Here is a 17021-nt window from a genome sequence, read left to right on the forward strand (position 1 = left end):
GCAATATCGATTCCGATGACAAACTCGGTTAATGCAACCAGGCTAGTTCAACAAAATTGGCACTGAAGAGTTAACTCGAGTTTACGAGGTTTCGACTCGTGAAGTTAATGCAAAAAGAGCGCAGGTTGCGGGAATTAGCATAAATTAGCGCGGAAGGAAAACCTCTATAGTTCAAGCACCTTTAGAAGATTCAAGTGCAACCTCATTTTTTCATTGAACTATATTAGTAAAGGGAAACCGAGAACATTGTCCGTGTTAAGTGCTGCTGCTAATTAAATGTTGAAAACTGCCAATTATCTATAATCAAATAATCATCTTTCTAATTCTACCGCTATTTCCTCGATCTAATATTTTACCTAGGTCAACCTTTGTTATTCATTATGCATTCATTATTATCACAGTAAGTAAAATAATAATAATCATACAAACTTTATTGGCGACCAGGGTCCATAGATTGTAGTACATAAATCTTATTTTCCAGGAATTAGTAACATACTCGTACTTTTTTATACTCAAACATAAATCTTCAAAAAAATCAACATTAACTTGGTATAACACCATAATTAATAAGTACCTCAAAAAACTAGACACTACTTTTAGAAGAACACCAACTCATTCCCTGCAAAAAAATTAACCTTCCCTATACGTTAACTAGCCATCATAACAGGGAATTTACTTTCCTAACTAGCTGACTAATAGTGACTATACATTTCAATGGGGCATCCAAGCTGTAAAATCAAAAGTAACACAACCTTTTGTCCTCAGGCGACGCCGATATGGCCCTAAAGCAGGGCAGCGGCACCGGCAAAGTCCACTTCGGTGGTTTGGACGATGTGTCCCTGTACGGCACGCCAGTGGAACCCGCGCCGCCCGTCTCGGACGCCAAGCAAGGCTTCCTGCGCAACCAGCTGCAGGCACTCTTCCAGCCCACCGACAACAAGCTTGCCATGAAGCTCTTCGGCTCCAAGAAGGCTCTCATGAAGGAGCGCATCAGGCAGAAGGCGGCTGGCCACTGGGTCATACATCCGTGCAGTAGTTTCAGGTGAGTCTATCATTCATGTACCGTCAGCCAAATAAGTGGTCTATCAATTTTTAAACAAGTTCCTATCAAATGAATGTCGCTAAAGTCGAACTTTCAAGTTGACTGACACGTCTATTGGAATTATTGTTATGTGACATGCAAGCGATTTTCGACTTTAGGGTGGTAGACCACATATTTTGCTGATGGTACCAGTAACACATTAGTTTTAAGAGAAGAAAGAAGAATCGGTAACTGAATAGAACATCGCCATGGAACACGACGAGACTCACAGACACTGCGCACGTTACATGTGCAATAATTTTCGGTTGAAGGTTGACTGAAATTAGGTTGAATTTGAATAAAACAACATTTTTAGCTTTTACATTGTTGAATATTATAGGTAGAGTCATTCACGATGACGCGTGCCGTGGTTCTTATTACAATGACACTAATGTTTAATTTTGACAAAATCACGCGTCTTCGTGGATGGCACTAGGTATAGATAGAATGAAGTTTATATTTTTTTCTTCATATTTATATCGTAATGAACTTTTTTTTCAATTAGCCAATGATATATTAACAAGAACATAAATTCTAACATAAATATGTTAAAGAATTAAAGAAATTAAAGAACTACATAAAATATGTTATTGGTAATGTGTTCGGTACTTCAACTCTTATCTGTTTATGTTATACAGGGTGAAATCTAGGACGTAATACAAAATTAGTGTTTCGTGCTCAATTAATGCTGGGTAATATAATGCATTAAATCTTTTGTTGAAATAAGTCCGATGAAATTTGCGGTTTCCATACATTGTTCACGATTTTTTATTTCAATAATGTATAGAAACCACAATTTTTTTCAGACTTATTTCAACAAAAGAGTTAATGCATTATATTACCCAGCATTAACTGAGCACGAAATATTAATTTTGTATTACGTCCTAGATTTCAGCCTGTATAGCACAAAAAGCCGAAGTAACCAGTCAGTTCTGGAAATCTTAATAGGCTCTGGCTCAATAGACGCTTTATAATGATAAAAACACGTGCTTGGATATTCTCTGCCCTAGTTAGTCTCTCTTAATTTAGTCAACGCCCCAAAATGTCCCACTGTTGCTGGGGAAACGTCTACTTTAATTAGTTGCATATGTACTTCCATATGTCTATTAGTTTTTAGAGCAGTTTCCCATCAGGCTTTGTTATGATGTGCCGCGATCTACGGTAATATGTGATTCTTGTGTGTGAAACTCATTGCGCACTCACACAATCATGCTTGGGATTAAAGTATGGGATACTTCAATGGGGGTGGTTACTTTAACTGACAAGTTAACTAGCAATGCGACAAAGGTTTAAGGCCTATCATAGTCCCATTTGAGCTTCTTATTTGTTTGAGGTAAGTTTAGAGATTCTGAGCTTCGGAACATGGCATTTCGTTTCTAATGACAATTCCTCAACATCATTACCCAATATAATACTAAACTCCATAGCTAATTCTCTAGGTTCCTCTAGATATCTCTTCATTCACGTCTCTCAGTTCAGAGAAAGAAAGTTGTTTTAATGTTGCCATTACTGACACAGGTTTTTTTTTAATGTTTTGGTACTTATAAACATTTACAACTGACAAAAGCAATGCAGCATTTACTCGTAAGTAAGACAAGGAGCAGCAATGACATAATGGTTATGTCATCAAACGTGAAAACGCTCGTGTTTAATTTGTTTGTATGATAGTGTTAATTATTGGTTTGTCATGCAAAGGCCTTTCTCTGCAATATTATTAGAAAGTAATTGCATAACATATGCAATTTTAGTGTGTACAATTTATAAACTTATTGAAATCGTTCAAATAAGATTTAACAGCGGAAAATCTGGGGAAAGAACTAACAGGTTCTAGCAAATGTACGATTGGGTCGAACTTGTATGGCAAATCCATTGAAATGACTAATGACAATTGTACAAATGAATGTACTGACTCTGCCGTAAACATATACTCGTAATGTTTAACGAACATTATATGACTAATCTTATTGACACTGTCGGTTTATTACAAATATGTTGCTTGTGTACCTCCTTACATAATTATTTTTAACTTTATTTGCACCATAAATACTTTGAATTCAAATTTTATTAATTATTTTGTGGTGTCGGGTTAGAATTACACCTCTCCATTTCTTCCGTGGATGTCGTAAAAGGCGACTGAGGATAGAGGTTAAGGTATACTGTAGGCGACAGGCTAGCAACCTGACACTATTGTACCGTTTTTGTCAAACTTAAAACCTAAAATTTCTAAAAGTGGCTCCGAAGCGGTAACGTTTCGTGTGCTCTGCCTACCCCATTTAGGAATACAGGTGTGATGTTTGTGTATTTTTAATATTAATTTGAGTAGATTGCTTTATTTTATTGGTTTCTTTGTCTAATTTCATTCTTAAACTGGTAATATTATACGATGCCTACTTCTCTATGAGCCAGCTAGTAAAAGTTAAAATAAATATGGAAATAATAAAAAATACGTACGACTTGCGACTTCATAACAATCCCACTAATATTAAAATGCGTCCGCATGTGTATTTGTTACTCCATTACGCTAAAATTATATGTTTCGATAGTTGGATCTTGGAAATACCACAAAGGATTTTTTTTAATCCGATATTCCCACCAAATAAATAAAATAAATAAATATAAATATCACGGGACAATTCACACCAATTGACCTAGTCCCAAAGTAAGCTTAGCAAAGCTTGTGTTATGGTTTGTGTTGGTGTTGGTAAATGGGGACAAGCACGTGCAAAATCGCAAACACTCAAATGTTAAGTTTAGATACATACAATTTTGCACTAGTGTTCGTCGTACGAGGTCAATGAATATCAAGATCTAATTTTTGGGAAACACCATGGGCATTTATTACAATCTGGGAATTTCCATTCAACAACTGCACGCATAATGATTTACAAATAAATAAATATCAATCACGGGACACTTGACATCAATTGACATGGTCCCAAAGTAAGCAAAGCTTGTGTTATGGGTACATGACAACGGATAAACATACTCAAATACATGTCAAACACCCAGAAACTCGAGAATAAACATTGGCATTTTTCATACAAATATCTGCCGCGACCGGGCATCGAACCCGGGACCTCAAGCTTCGTAGTCAAGTTCTCTAACCACTGGGCTATCCGATCGTCCATGAATTCACGCAAAGCCGCCACGCAAAGGCTATTTGAACATGGTTTTAACCTCTTACGCTGTTACATCAGTATCTTTGAATATACCGCTGTGGATGTCAGCGATTTATTCCACAGCCGATCATTTTGCCCAGCGGACCGTGATCGACAAAAGAGTGTTGGTTGTATAATTACAGGTATGCGCACGCGTTGACAGTTGACAACTCATAGTCACTTAACTAAAATGGTGTGTTAGTACGCAACCAATGGCTTATTGAGTTACAAATAATTTATGTAGGACACATCTATCGCATGTATGTATTTAAATATATTTGAGAATACGGTACGAACAAGTAATGGAAGGATGGAAATCCTAGGAGCAGTCAACAAGAAAAATGAATGAGCGATCGTAGAGCTTCAAATTATACACCCGTCATGTGTAGATCACTTCGAGCACTAGGCAATCAAGGCAATGTCCCTGATTTGTAGATTTACAGAATAATCTCTTCTTAATAGTGCACCCCGTGAAACTTAAAGTATGTCTGCCTTTCTTCTAATCACCAGTGCGCTCTTTAGTTTCTATGCAGGCTTTGCGTTGTCTGTAACTCAGTCAGTCAGTTACGATACTATTTTATAAGTATAGATAAAAGAGATAATGTTATTACTATTATTATTAAATTCCAAAACATTTATTTGGCTAAATATTACCTTGAATGATCCCTATAGGAAATCACAGCAATTAAAATTACAAATTTATGTGCATAAACTTGGTGAATTAGGATTGGTTTTGATAGTTTCAACCATTTCAGAGTAGACCTTTAGAAGTTTGGATAGGTACCCAGCAGGTATAACTTCACCATTACCCCGCAATAGACTGTACAACTACTAACGAGTATACATTAATTTAAATACTGCTTATTTGCAATAATTCTCCCTATCCAATGGAATTTCGAGTCCCATCATGTTCTTTGATATTGCATCTCTATTAAGCGGCATTTACACTGAGTCGTTCGCCGCATGCTGCATGCGGCGACCGCAAAAGTATAAAAAACACGGTAGTCGTCCGCATTCGGCGAGCAACAGCTGCCACCGCCTTAATATGGCCGCCGCAGTAGACGGACAGACTAATGTAAAGACGACGTGCGTTCGCCGAAGTAGTTTGAAACAAAATCGGCGACCGCATTAGGTGAACGACGCAGTGTATTTGCCGCTTTATGGTGCTCGGTGCTCAAGTAGTATTTCTGACAAATAGCAAATCTCTAACTACTCGTAGTTACAGCAGTAGGCTGTGCGTTGTCAGACAGGCAAGTTACTTTTCAAAGGTATAGCTTGGCCAATGGTGCATTATTTTGTTATTAAATCGTTAGTATAAAGTCAAAGTCAAAAATCTTTATTCCATTTAGGCTATAACAAGCACTTATGAATGTCAAAAAAAAACAACCACCGGTTCGGAAAAACCTCTATTGAGAAGAATCCGGCAAGAAACTCAACGAGATATACTCGTAGGTATATTTTTTTAAACAGATAATAATAATAATAATAATATCACTGGACAATTCACACCACTTGACCTAGTCCCAAAGTAAGCTTAGCAAAGCTTGTGTTATGGGTACTAAGCAACGGATAAATATAATTATATAGATATAGATACATACTTAAATACATATTAAACACCCAAGACCCGAGAACAAAGATTCGTATTATTCATACAAAAATCTGCCCCGACACGGGAATCGAACCCGGGACCTCAAGCTTCGTAGTCAGGTTCTCTAACCACTAGGCCATCTGGTCGTCATTATATCTATACATCACAAGTATTTAACACAACTTCATTTTTAACACAGTAGATTCGCTATTTGAAGTAATGCGGATCGGAATTATTTCCAAATATCCCTGTTCATGATATGATCATTAATTTTATAATACGCCTTAATTTATAATACTTGGCTCTTCTTTATTTAAAAAAAGAGTGAAACTCGTTTGACTTTTTTTAATACCTACCTATAGCTGAAACGTAAAGGATATGGAGTAATTCCTGTAAGCAAATAGGTACAGATGCTGTGTTGCATTAGACAATAACAGAGAAATGGGAGCAATACACGAACCGAATGGAACTCTGTACGTGCTTTGTAGCGAGCATAATGGTATTGCACACTCGATAGAGCTTACGACAAATCGCATCTCGTAGGATTGCTATAAGCTCACTCAGCAAATAACCCTGTTCATAAACGCCCGCTAAAGCTTTTCCCATGTAAATACTTTATCTTTTACTGTGGCGCTAGATTACTTATTATTTATTGCATTTGTGCCCAAACTATTCTCTTTTATAAAATTTCGGGGCCTGACGTAAGTCAATGTCACTGTGATGGCGACTGCAAGTTTGTGGCTCATAAAAATATTTTAATTGTTTGGTGGTATCATAGGTACTTAAAAAGTTCTCAACTTGTGCAAAACCAGGACTCACGGATCAAATCAATATATTCGGTTTAAAAAAAAAACTAGATAATTGCTTTGCCGAATGATTTTCGCTGTATAGTAAGTTTTACCTTGCCGCTTTAAATATTAATTTGTGAAACGGTTGCAGCCTGAACTTAAAATAAATTTCTGTTCAGGCCACGCTTGGCAATACCACAGTGAATAGAATACAGTAGAATTGATATATACTAATACATTACTGCAGAGTCCGCGAAATAGGGGATTGCCGGGCGAGTAGTTATAGATGGCCGTGTTAAACTAACAAGGCCATCTAGAGACACGAGGCCGACAAATCCGACAATCCCTATTCGCGGACGAGGCTTGTATAGTGCATTTCTCAAATAAATCCAAGGAAATAATACCATGTCACTTGATGATGAACTCATATCGGAAACAATAACACTTATTTGAATAAAAAATCAACTCGATTTAGGTATATACAGTATAAGATTTGTTTTTTTTTCTATTCCCGCCAAAATACAATTTTTTGTAAGCTGTTCGGGTTGATGCTTTTGTCACCAAATCTTGTAATGATTTTATTTAAAAAATTAAATGAGGATACCGTATTAATTGGTTATTTTAATAAATTATAGGTAAACAATAAATGTCAATCCTTGTTTATTATTGAATACCTGATTTATTCTAATTAAATAATCTAGTCAAATAAGAGATTAAAAAGTAAATACACATTCACGAACTAGGTAGGTACGTTTTTTTTTAATTGGCAGTATGCCATAGAATCTATGGCATGGATAGTGAATAAAATAAATAAAACCCGCTGAAACATAAGACCATCTCTTTGCTGACCTTGGCCGGCAATGTTGTATGAAATTCCATTAGGTACTATCCTCTAATTTGAAATTAGAACGAATCTTCAATAAGTGCTATACAATGACGTACTTGGTGTTCTATGATCACGAAGATAAGGACGACATTTCCTTGGATGTGTGAGAAAAGGTTAATTTACCATACCCTGCGAAGTTGCGAAATTAAGTATCTACACTTTTCACTAGATACGTTAATACCTAATAGAAAGAAAAGTATAAAAAATAAGACATCATTTTGTACTAGACAGTACTGCTAAAAATTGGAAGTAAATCTTATTCTGAGCCAAACCATTAATTATTGTGCAAGGCAAGACATTAGTGCTACTGTAGCTTATAGGTACTGTAGACAAGCTGGAGGCTTACAAAGAGCTCGTTACAGGCCTAATTCGGCCCACGAATGCTAAATAACTTAACATCCGAAACTCCTTTAAAGCACAAAGCTTGTTAACTATTCCGATGCTACACAATTACGTAGAATCGCTAATGGTGCTTCGTTTAATAATTACGCTGCGTCTTACCTGACTAATTAACTTCATTTGTTAGTAACAACAGTCTGATATTAAAATTCAAAATGCGAAAACCAGCAGAAGGTTTGCTTCGGGGCTAAGGAAGCTTGCCGGAAGTGATTATATTCTTGATGCGGTATTTTTAACGCATTATTATATAGCTCTCCAAAGTAAAATACTTAGCAAAAGTATGTCTCCGGTTCTATTAATTTAGGTACCTACATTGTTTTGTACAGAGTGAGAATGTAACTAATGTTACAGTTCCGTTCTCTGTTCGTCCGTCTGTCGATGGTGTACTTTTGATTCTTAATAGGTACACACCTGAAATATTTATATGTGTATTTCATTACTATATCCAGTGCAACAACATTTTCATTCGTAGGTCATGCAAGAATCGCGTTTTTTCGACGTTTTACGGTAGACTCGCGCATGGATAGTTTTGTCGTTGTGGTGCCGGTGTGTCATCGCTTTATTTAAGCTACTTCATCAATTTCTGTTATTTATTGAATTATACGTTTTTACACCACGGCGAAGGCGTATGTTTTAGATTGAAAAGTACATTATAATTTTTTTTTTGGTCCTTACCTATATTTGGTTTTTGTTCCATAACGCTGCTTTTACTGTTGCAATTGGTTCAAGTAACGTCATTGATGACATTTTGTGACGGATGTAGTAATAGAAGGAAAAAAAAAGTGTAATGAAAATGATTATATTCAATGACTTATCTCAAATCTCAACAAAGTAATGTTACATTATAAATTCCGTTTCAAAAGGCAAGTTGTACTTGTACCAACAGTCTGTTCGGATACCGAGATAGAGCCGGTGGGGATGACAGCTTCCGCTCGATTGGCTAGCTCTAGATTAGATGCAGCCAGCTAGAAGCCATAGGCTAAAAGGATGGAAGCTTTTTCTTTGAAAAAATAATCATTGACATTTAAAATTGTTTTCCAAATCGAGAAATTTACCTAAGACCATCATCTAGCCATTTAAGTCTCCATAGAGTATGAAAGAAAAGAGTTGAAAGTAAATGGGGGCGTCACTTTCTCTACAACTGTCACATATTTGACGTGTGTTTGAATATGTCAAACGTGTCGTTTTTATAATGTTTTAGTTCTTTTTATCCGTTCTCTGCTGTTTTATGTCGTTCTGTACCATCAGCCAAATATGTGGTCTACCACCCTAAAGTTGATAATCTTTTGCATGTTATAAAACAATAATGCCATTAGCCGTGTCTGTTTGAAAGTTCGACTTTAGCGACATATTCATTTGTTTTAGTTCTTTTTTAAAAATTCCCTAGCTGTTTTTTGTCGATGTACCTAGTGTAGCGTAAAAATTTACACAATTACAAAAATTAAAACTTTTTACTATTTAACTAGTTAACAATTTCGTCAAATATCGAACGAAACAAAAATCGTCCTATTTGTGTTTCACGGTGTGCAAATGCAAACTTTTATAGCAAAATGAGAATGCAATTTATTCAACCGGCCATCTGAAAATAGACGAGCACAATGTGATTTTCATAAGTCATCAAAGCTATTGCCGTTCATTGGCAGAACAATGCCGCGGCGAGCAACAAGTGCACAATACCTATACCTTAATACAATTATCCAATCACAGTGTCCATTCAGGAAATACGTGTATTGGAAGGAGATATTACCAGTTACGATTGCGACGGCAAATCGTTCGGTCAATGTCAAGGGTACACACGCAAGGTCCTACGCTCCTCCCAATACGTACGGTTCACGAGAGAAGTTTCTTGTCTTTTGTTTCTATAAAATCGCTATTGTGATCCCAGATAATCCGGCTGAAGACTCGAGTTACTGTCTTTATATATTTATACGCACGTTTGCGTGTTTTCTTTGTTATTCGACAGTAAGCCGGCATTTGTATATAAACTGACTTTGATGGATCTTATTTAATATTCTCTTTCATTTAATTTTGTCCCAGGAAAGATAGGGAAAATAAAATTTAAAATTTAACCCCTTTTACCGACCGCGACCGAATAACATAGTGGTCAGATAATCTGAACGAAGCTTTTGGTTCCGGGTACGATTCCCGGGTCGGAGCAGATACGAATGTATGAAAAATACGAATATGTTTACCTGTATTTAAATATTTAACCCCATACACACGGCGGTATACATACGGCGTGTATCTTCACCTTATAAGTTTATCGTGCAGCTTACGGGACATCCCACAGAACCCATAGTAGTCTTTGGTTAGTTCCCGACTACGAATATGTTAATTAGGGTAAATTGTCTCATGTTATTTATTTATTTTTATTTAATATTACTGTCGACGAAATACATTGAAGTATGAAAATGTCCATAACCGCGGTGCGTGACACGGTCTGTGCGCAGGGTCAGTCCACTATTCAAACAAATTTTTGTGGTCACGCATTCCCATAATACGCTCCGAGGCCTTTTACTACTTTATTCCTTTTAACCCAATGTACTTATTATTATTATTGTGCCATAATAATTTAACTTTCATCATCATCGTCATCACCTCAGCCGTAGGACGTCCACTGTTGGACATAGGCCTCCGCCACAGACCTCCAGTTGCTTCGGTTGGCAGCGGACTGCATCCACCGTGAACCCGCGGCTTCAACCAGGTCATCCGTCCATTACGTTGGTTGACGTCCTACGCTGCGCTTACAGATCCGCGGTCTCCACTGGAGAACATTTCGGCCCCATCTGTTCTCCGTGTATAGCACACGGACATATATGTCCTGCCCATTGCCACTTCAACGAGCTAATTCGCTTGGCTATGTCGGTGACCCTTGTTCTTCTACGTATCTCGTCATTTCTGATTAGATGCCGTAGAGAAACCCCAAGCGTACATAGCTCTCTACATAGCTCGCTCTGAGCAACTCTGAGCCTGTTTATAAGGTCTATAGTGAAGCACCACGTGTCGGGTCCAAATGTAACTGGCAACACACATTGGTTGGTTAAAGACTTTCGTCTTCTTAAGCCACTGAGGAATTTAACTTTGTGTGATTTAAATTATAGAAATAGGTTAATGTAACTAAAGAACAAATTATTGCACAGCTATGCAAAAACGTTAGAATTCCGGTAATTTTGTAGTTCGATATATTATTGTATCTATGTATAGAGGATGTCTCTGACCATGGGGCTTAAATTCAAGTTTTGAATCTACTCACAAAACTAAGCTACTTTTGTTAACATTTTCAAAAAACTTAAATTTAGATCATTAGATTAGATTAAATTAGATTAGATTTATTTATTACCTTTTGAAAAAATACATTAAGTATAAACACATGTCAGTTAATTACAAGAAATTCACAAAAGGATCGTCAAATGTATACAAAAAAAATAAATCTTATTACAATAAATTGTCAGCGAGAATAAAAAAATAAATTTAAAATGTCAAATTAGAATTCAATTCAATAATAATAATTAAAAGAAAAACAGGAATATACTTAAATCTAAGTCAAATTTATGCAATAGGTGTTCCTATCAATCAAACGAACAATAAAATAATTAAAATGTCAAAAAACAATAAAATTAAATATAAAATTTAAATTCACTTCACAAAACTGTGAAAAATGTCAACAAAACAAAAATAAGAGTACAAAACAAGGTACTTAAAAACAAAAATGAAATGCATATAATAATATGATGTCAACATAAAATCTCACTGTATTCTTTTAAAGAGTACAATGACTTGTCTAAAAGAAGTTTTTATAGTGTGCGTCCAAATATCTCATACGAACATTAATTTTTTATGTCCGCCGTTATAAAGTCTAGGGCCCAAGACGCGCGGGTTTTTATCAAGCAGCGCCAACCGCCGCGGCACTGCTTGCATTCTGCCTGGGATATTGACACGTTTAAACGAATTAATATTTTGGCGTTTAATATTTGTTGATCTTCAAATTTTAATTGTTAAATCAGTATAGGTATCGGACATGACGATTTTATCGCTGTCTCTTGGTACAACTTGAAATAATTTTTGACATTTATTTGTCATCTTTAAGATAAATATTTATCAATTAGCCGTCAATTTAGTATTATATCGCATACATTGAAAATTACATTTAATTTGTGTGAAAAAAAAATAACAGTGGTCATATTTTTTAAAAGTAGCAGAACAAATTTAAAATAACTCAGTTATGCGAGTAGAATCGAACACTGGATTTAAAGCCTCGCATGTTCAGACACCCTGTATAAATTTGCCCCGATGTCAACTATGTATGTATTTATGCAGACCGAGTATATCGCTTTACCACATCGTTACGTCGTCCACCATGTTTCCACCACCGCTGACGTGTCCGATATTGGATAATAGCGCATAAAGGTCTGACCATCGCTGCCACATCTACGCCGTGTTATTTATGATTTTCTTTAACTTTATGGGAACAGATCAAGTAAGGTAATTTCTCCAAGGAGCTAGTGGCCAAACTCACTATTTAAAAGATAATTAAGAGTTATGATACTTAATTATGCGCTGTAAAACAGTGTAAATGTGCTAATTTATGGTGATTGTTTAAAGTCCGTATCAAAATAAGTATCTAATCCTGTTCACTAATGTTTCGCAACTAATGTTTGGCAACCAGCTTAGTATTTCTGAAACTGTAAATATTTCAGGGTTTTTATAAAGCTAACCTAACCTAACCTAAAGGGTTCTACGCGATGGCCCTGAAATAAATCCTGAAATATTTACAGTTTTAAAGTTTGCGAAATGAAAAGTTGCGAAATGAATCAGGTTGCCAAACGTTAGTTGCGAATTGAACGGATACTCTAATCCACACATTATGTATTTAGCAAAAGATGATTTAAGAAAGTTTTTTATGACTCTTATGTGTCACACACACCAATGTAACTCGTCAAGTTTGTGAATTTTACAATTTGACCTTTAACAATGACTGTGAAGCTGTATTAAATATATGAAATAGGTAGTTTCTATTAATGAACTGGGCCGTTTGTCGAAGTTAATAGAAATCAAAAAAGCTGGCCAAGTGCGAATTGGACTCGCGCACCGAGGGTTCCGTAAAAATATGTTTATTACAAAAATTTCTACTTTTATTTTGTTATTAAAAATTTATGCTTGTCGCAATTTTTCCTTTATCTGTGCTATAAGACGTTGCTTCGTTCCAAATTTCAAGATTCTGAATTCACTACTCGTATAGGTTTTGAATCCCATGCGAGTGTCGAAAATTTGCAGCATAAACGGCTGTATCTTTTGATTGCGTTGGCTCAGAAGTTTGATTTTTTCACAGCTCCAAGGGACAGTAGACCTGAGTATTGATGAATTTTAGCTTGATACCTTGACGCGTTCCTGAGAAAAAGGCTCTTAACAGACAGACAGACGCACAACAAAGTGATCCTATAAGGGTTCCGTTTTTTCCTTTTGAGTTACGGAACCCTAAATAAACCGCAGTGCACTTGTGTTCCTAACTGTACCTTTAGGCCTCACCTGGTAGCATCTGGCTAGAACTAAGTCGTGCAATAACACTCGAGTTCCGCGACTGGGAGCCATTTGCTAGATGATTGCGCATTCATGTCACCATCACAGCTGTACAGCGAAAATTGATTTCGACGAACGTAAGGCAATATCAATAGTAGAATCACGACCGATCACGCCCATGCCACTGAATTCCATCAACTATTTGCCTGCATGAGTATGCGATGCGATTCGTGTAAGACGTCGAATCTATAAGTAATGGTGTAGCGCTTGAATGAATAGGGAATGGGATTCCCAGTCTCAGTTTTCAGGGTTCCGTAGCCAAAATGGCAAAAACGGAACGCTTATAGTTTCGCCATGTCTGTCTGTCTGTCTGTCCGTTCGCGGGTTTCCGGAGGGACTATCAATGATAGAAAGCTGTAGTTTTGCACGAATATATATGTATACGATGCCGACAAAATGGTACAATAAAAATTTTTATAAAAAAATTAAGGTACTTCCCCTCCGTACCTCCCGTAGACGTAAAGTGGGGGTGTTTTTTTTTCTCATCCAACCTTGTAGTGTGTGGTATCGTTGGATAGGTCTTTTAAAACCAATAGGGGGTTGCTAACGATTTTTCGATTCAGTGATTTGTTTGCAAAATATTCAACTTTAAAGTGCAAATTTTCATTAAAATCGAGCGTGGGCGGTGGGCAAAAAAATTTGAAAAAATTAAGGATGGTAGTAATTATATCAAACTTACAAGAAAAACTAAAACGGTTAAGTTTCCTTGAGAATTATTAGCAGTTTAAGAGTAAATAGCAGCCTAAGGTATAAAATATACCTAAACTTGGAATATTCCGTACAAAATACGAAATCCTTAGAAAAATATTACTTAATATTTTCGTAATAGCTACGGAACCCTATTTCGGGCGTGTCCGACACGCTCTTGGCCGGTTTTGGATAACAAATAAAGACATCATAAATCAGAAGGTGAGATAATTATGTACAGCTAAGAGCACAAGCGAATCTTAACCCCTGCCTGAAATCGGGCCGGTGATCATTTACGAGTTAATGCATTATATTTTCCACCATTAACTGAGCTTGAAACACTGATTTTGTGCCACATCCAAAACTTCTCCCTGTATTTAGAATAATTGGTCTGAAGTACATGAAATTTGATTTATATTGTAGACCAAAAATTTCCGATGTAATGTTTGTAACGCAAACCGATTCGTTGTCAAATACAGTTAATGAATTTCAGATTTCACGTGAACCGGCCCTGTTTTCCATCTCGTTACGCAATGAACATGAATAATCGATAGGTCGGGGTGTAGGCAATTTTCATTCATTTGTTTTTCCCTATAGACCTTGTAGTACAAAATTACTTTATTGGTCATACATAGCCCATATTAATATTTTAGTAGATATAACGAGGCTTACGATTAGGTATGTAGTACAAAACGAATGCAGGCATCCTTTTTAAGTTAAGTTCAAATGTATACACTTGTGTGGATTTTTCATTGATTTTTTTTATTTAAGATCACGTCACATATTTGACGTAGGCACAATACACACAACCAAGTTACGTTACGTATATATTGTGACGTAGGTAAGTACACATTTTGAACATCAACATATTTAGGTGAAAAGTTTGTCAACCACAATTTAATAACATTTGAAAAACTTTTTAAAAGGTGTTAAAATATACTCTGGGTACTAATTAATTACTTAGTCAAACATTGCACATCAAAATCATATTTAGTAATAGGGAAATGAAGAATTACTCAGATCGTAGGTAATTACATATATCTATTCGTATTTGTCAGATTTTTTATATTGCGCACACGACTACATAAGGTATTTTTTATCTCGTCGCCAGACTTAGGAACCACCAGTACCAATCAAAGTAAATCTTTTTCAGGGTGGCGCCCTATTTGAACCAAAAACCGATGTTTGAGCTTTTTAAAGTGTCTTTTTAGCGTCAAATTAATCTTATTTTCGCTCACAATCAACAAATGGAGATCAGTGAGACAAATTTGGGCACAATTGGCACTAGTTGCTTTGTCATTTAAACACAGAAGGTATTGTCTAGGAGTCACCAAGATCATGTTTCAGTACGAGCTATAAATCAAGAGCTATAATACAACAATAGCCTAACTGCAAGGAAATAGGCCGGTTTATCAATAATGTTTCCTACAAAGGCCGAGTGAGAATGGAATGTTTTGTAAACATCGCACACCGCGCCGAACAAGGCAACGTGAATCATACAATCAATGATTTATTGCAAAAGAAATGTGAGCTGACAATTGCGATCGTATTCCTAATAGAATTGTCTCGTGCCGTGCGAAATCGATCATTTCGATGCTATTTGACCTCACTCCGTTATTAGATCTGCAGAGTTTAAATAAAGATCATTATTAGGTACAATAAAAAAAATCGAATCTCCCTCACACTTACATCTTATAATCATTGATAAGTACAGTAGGCAGGTAGGTACACTGAACTAACATGAGAAGAGGTTGGAATGAGGTTGGCAGAGAAAGAGCAATTTAACACGGATATCTTAGAACAAGATGTATAAAACTATAAATGATACTCACTATTAATAACCCTGTTAGTATCTATTGGCGGAAAATGATAGGAACTTCTAATTACCATGGTAGCTCCAACCAAATTTAATTAGTTACCCATTTTTATTGTTATTGTGTTATTATTGTTTTATTGGCTACGAAAAACACAAGAGCATTGTTTATTTCTGTTATTTTCTAGCTAATTAGCTTAACATACTTTTACAAAAGTGTTGATTTTTATAGCGGGGATAATGACCCTGAAATAAAGTACAGTGTATGGCGATGAAGCAATTTTTAGGGGATCACGGCAAAATATATATATCGGTCAAGTTTAATAATATTATAGCAATCTTATCGATAATAGGCAAATGTATCGTCAAGAATATTTGAAATAATCGCCGGATATTATATTATGTTCTGTTTTGTGTCGAAATGACATAAGTTACCGGCACAAATCAAGTGTAGGCAGTTCAAAGAACTTGAGCAGACATCTTTATTCGACTCAATCATACTTACGAGTATATGCACGTTTTAATGTAAAAATGTACCATAAAGCCAAAAATATACCTAAGTTTAGCTTAAAATCTTTGACTAAGAATATTTGTATACAAGGTGGGCCCTGTAACAGGAGCAAAAAAATAATCCACAGCTTTAACTCTTCATCTTGAGCTAATCTAATTCTACAACTTTTGAAAATAACTTGTATTATGGTTTTTATTATAAGTTTAATTGGACAAGCTATGTTTTGCGAAATACGCCATTTTGTTACGTGACAGACGATGTCATTTAGGCTATTGGATGCCGTACATTGAAAATACCATTTAATTTGGTTGGAATAAACGTAATGATAAAATTACTTAATTTTTGAAAGTTGCAGATCTAAAGTACTTCCATTTGAGTAGCAGAACCTGTGTTTTAATTTTTTGCTCCTGTTACAGGACCCACCCGGAAGAATGCACACACAACACTTCCAAAGCATTTAATTTTTAAATTTGATATTGAACTTCTGTCAGTCTCTATGACATGCACGACTCGAACGTTGGAGCGGTGGT

The 17021-nt window shown here is 35.9% G+C and overlaps 1 protein-coding gene across 15 annotated transcripts in view; it reads left to right on the plus strand.

Annotated features, from left to right (window-relative positions):
- Ih (hyperpolarization activated cyclic nucleotide gated potassium channel Ih) overlaps positions 1-17021 on the plus strand; it is a 263913-nt gene that overhangs the window by 205574 nt on the left and 41318 nt on the right. For all 15 annotated transcript variants that reach the window (XM_074097582.1, XM_074097588.1, XM_074097586.1 and 12 more), the window contains one exon: positions 766-1042. In XM_074097582.1, coding sequence (XP_073953683.1) covers positions 766-1042 — 277 coding nt within the window. The remainder of the gene's footprint in view (positions 1-765; positions 1043-17021) is intronic.

Source organism: Choristoneura fumiferana, chromosome 14 (genome assembly GCF_025370935.1).
Source record: "Choristoneura fumiferana chromosome 14, NRCan_CFum_1, whole genome shotgun sequence".
Taxonomy (NCBI): domain Eukaryota; kingdom Metazoa; phylum Arthropoda; class Insecta; order Lepidoptera; family Tortricidae; genus Choristoneura; species Choristoneura fumiferana.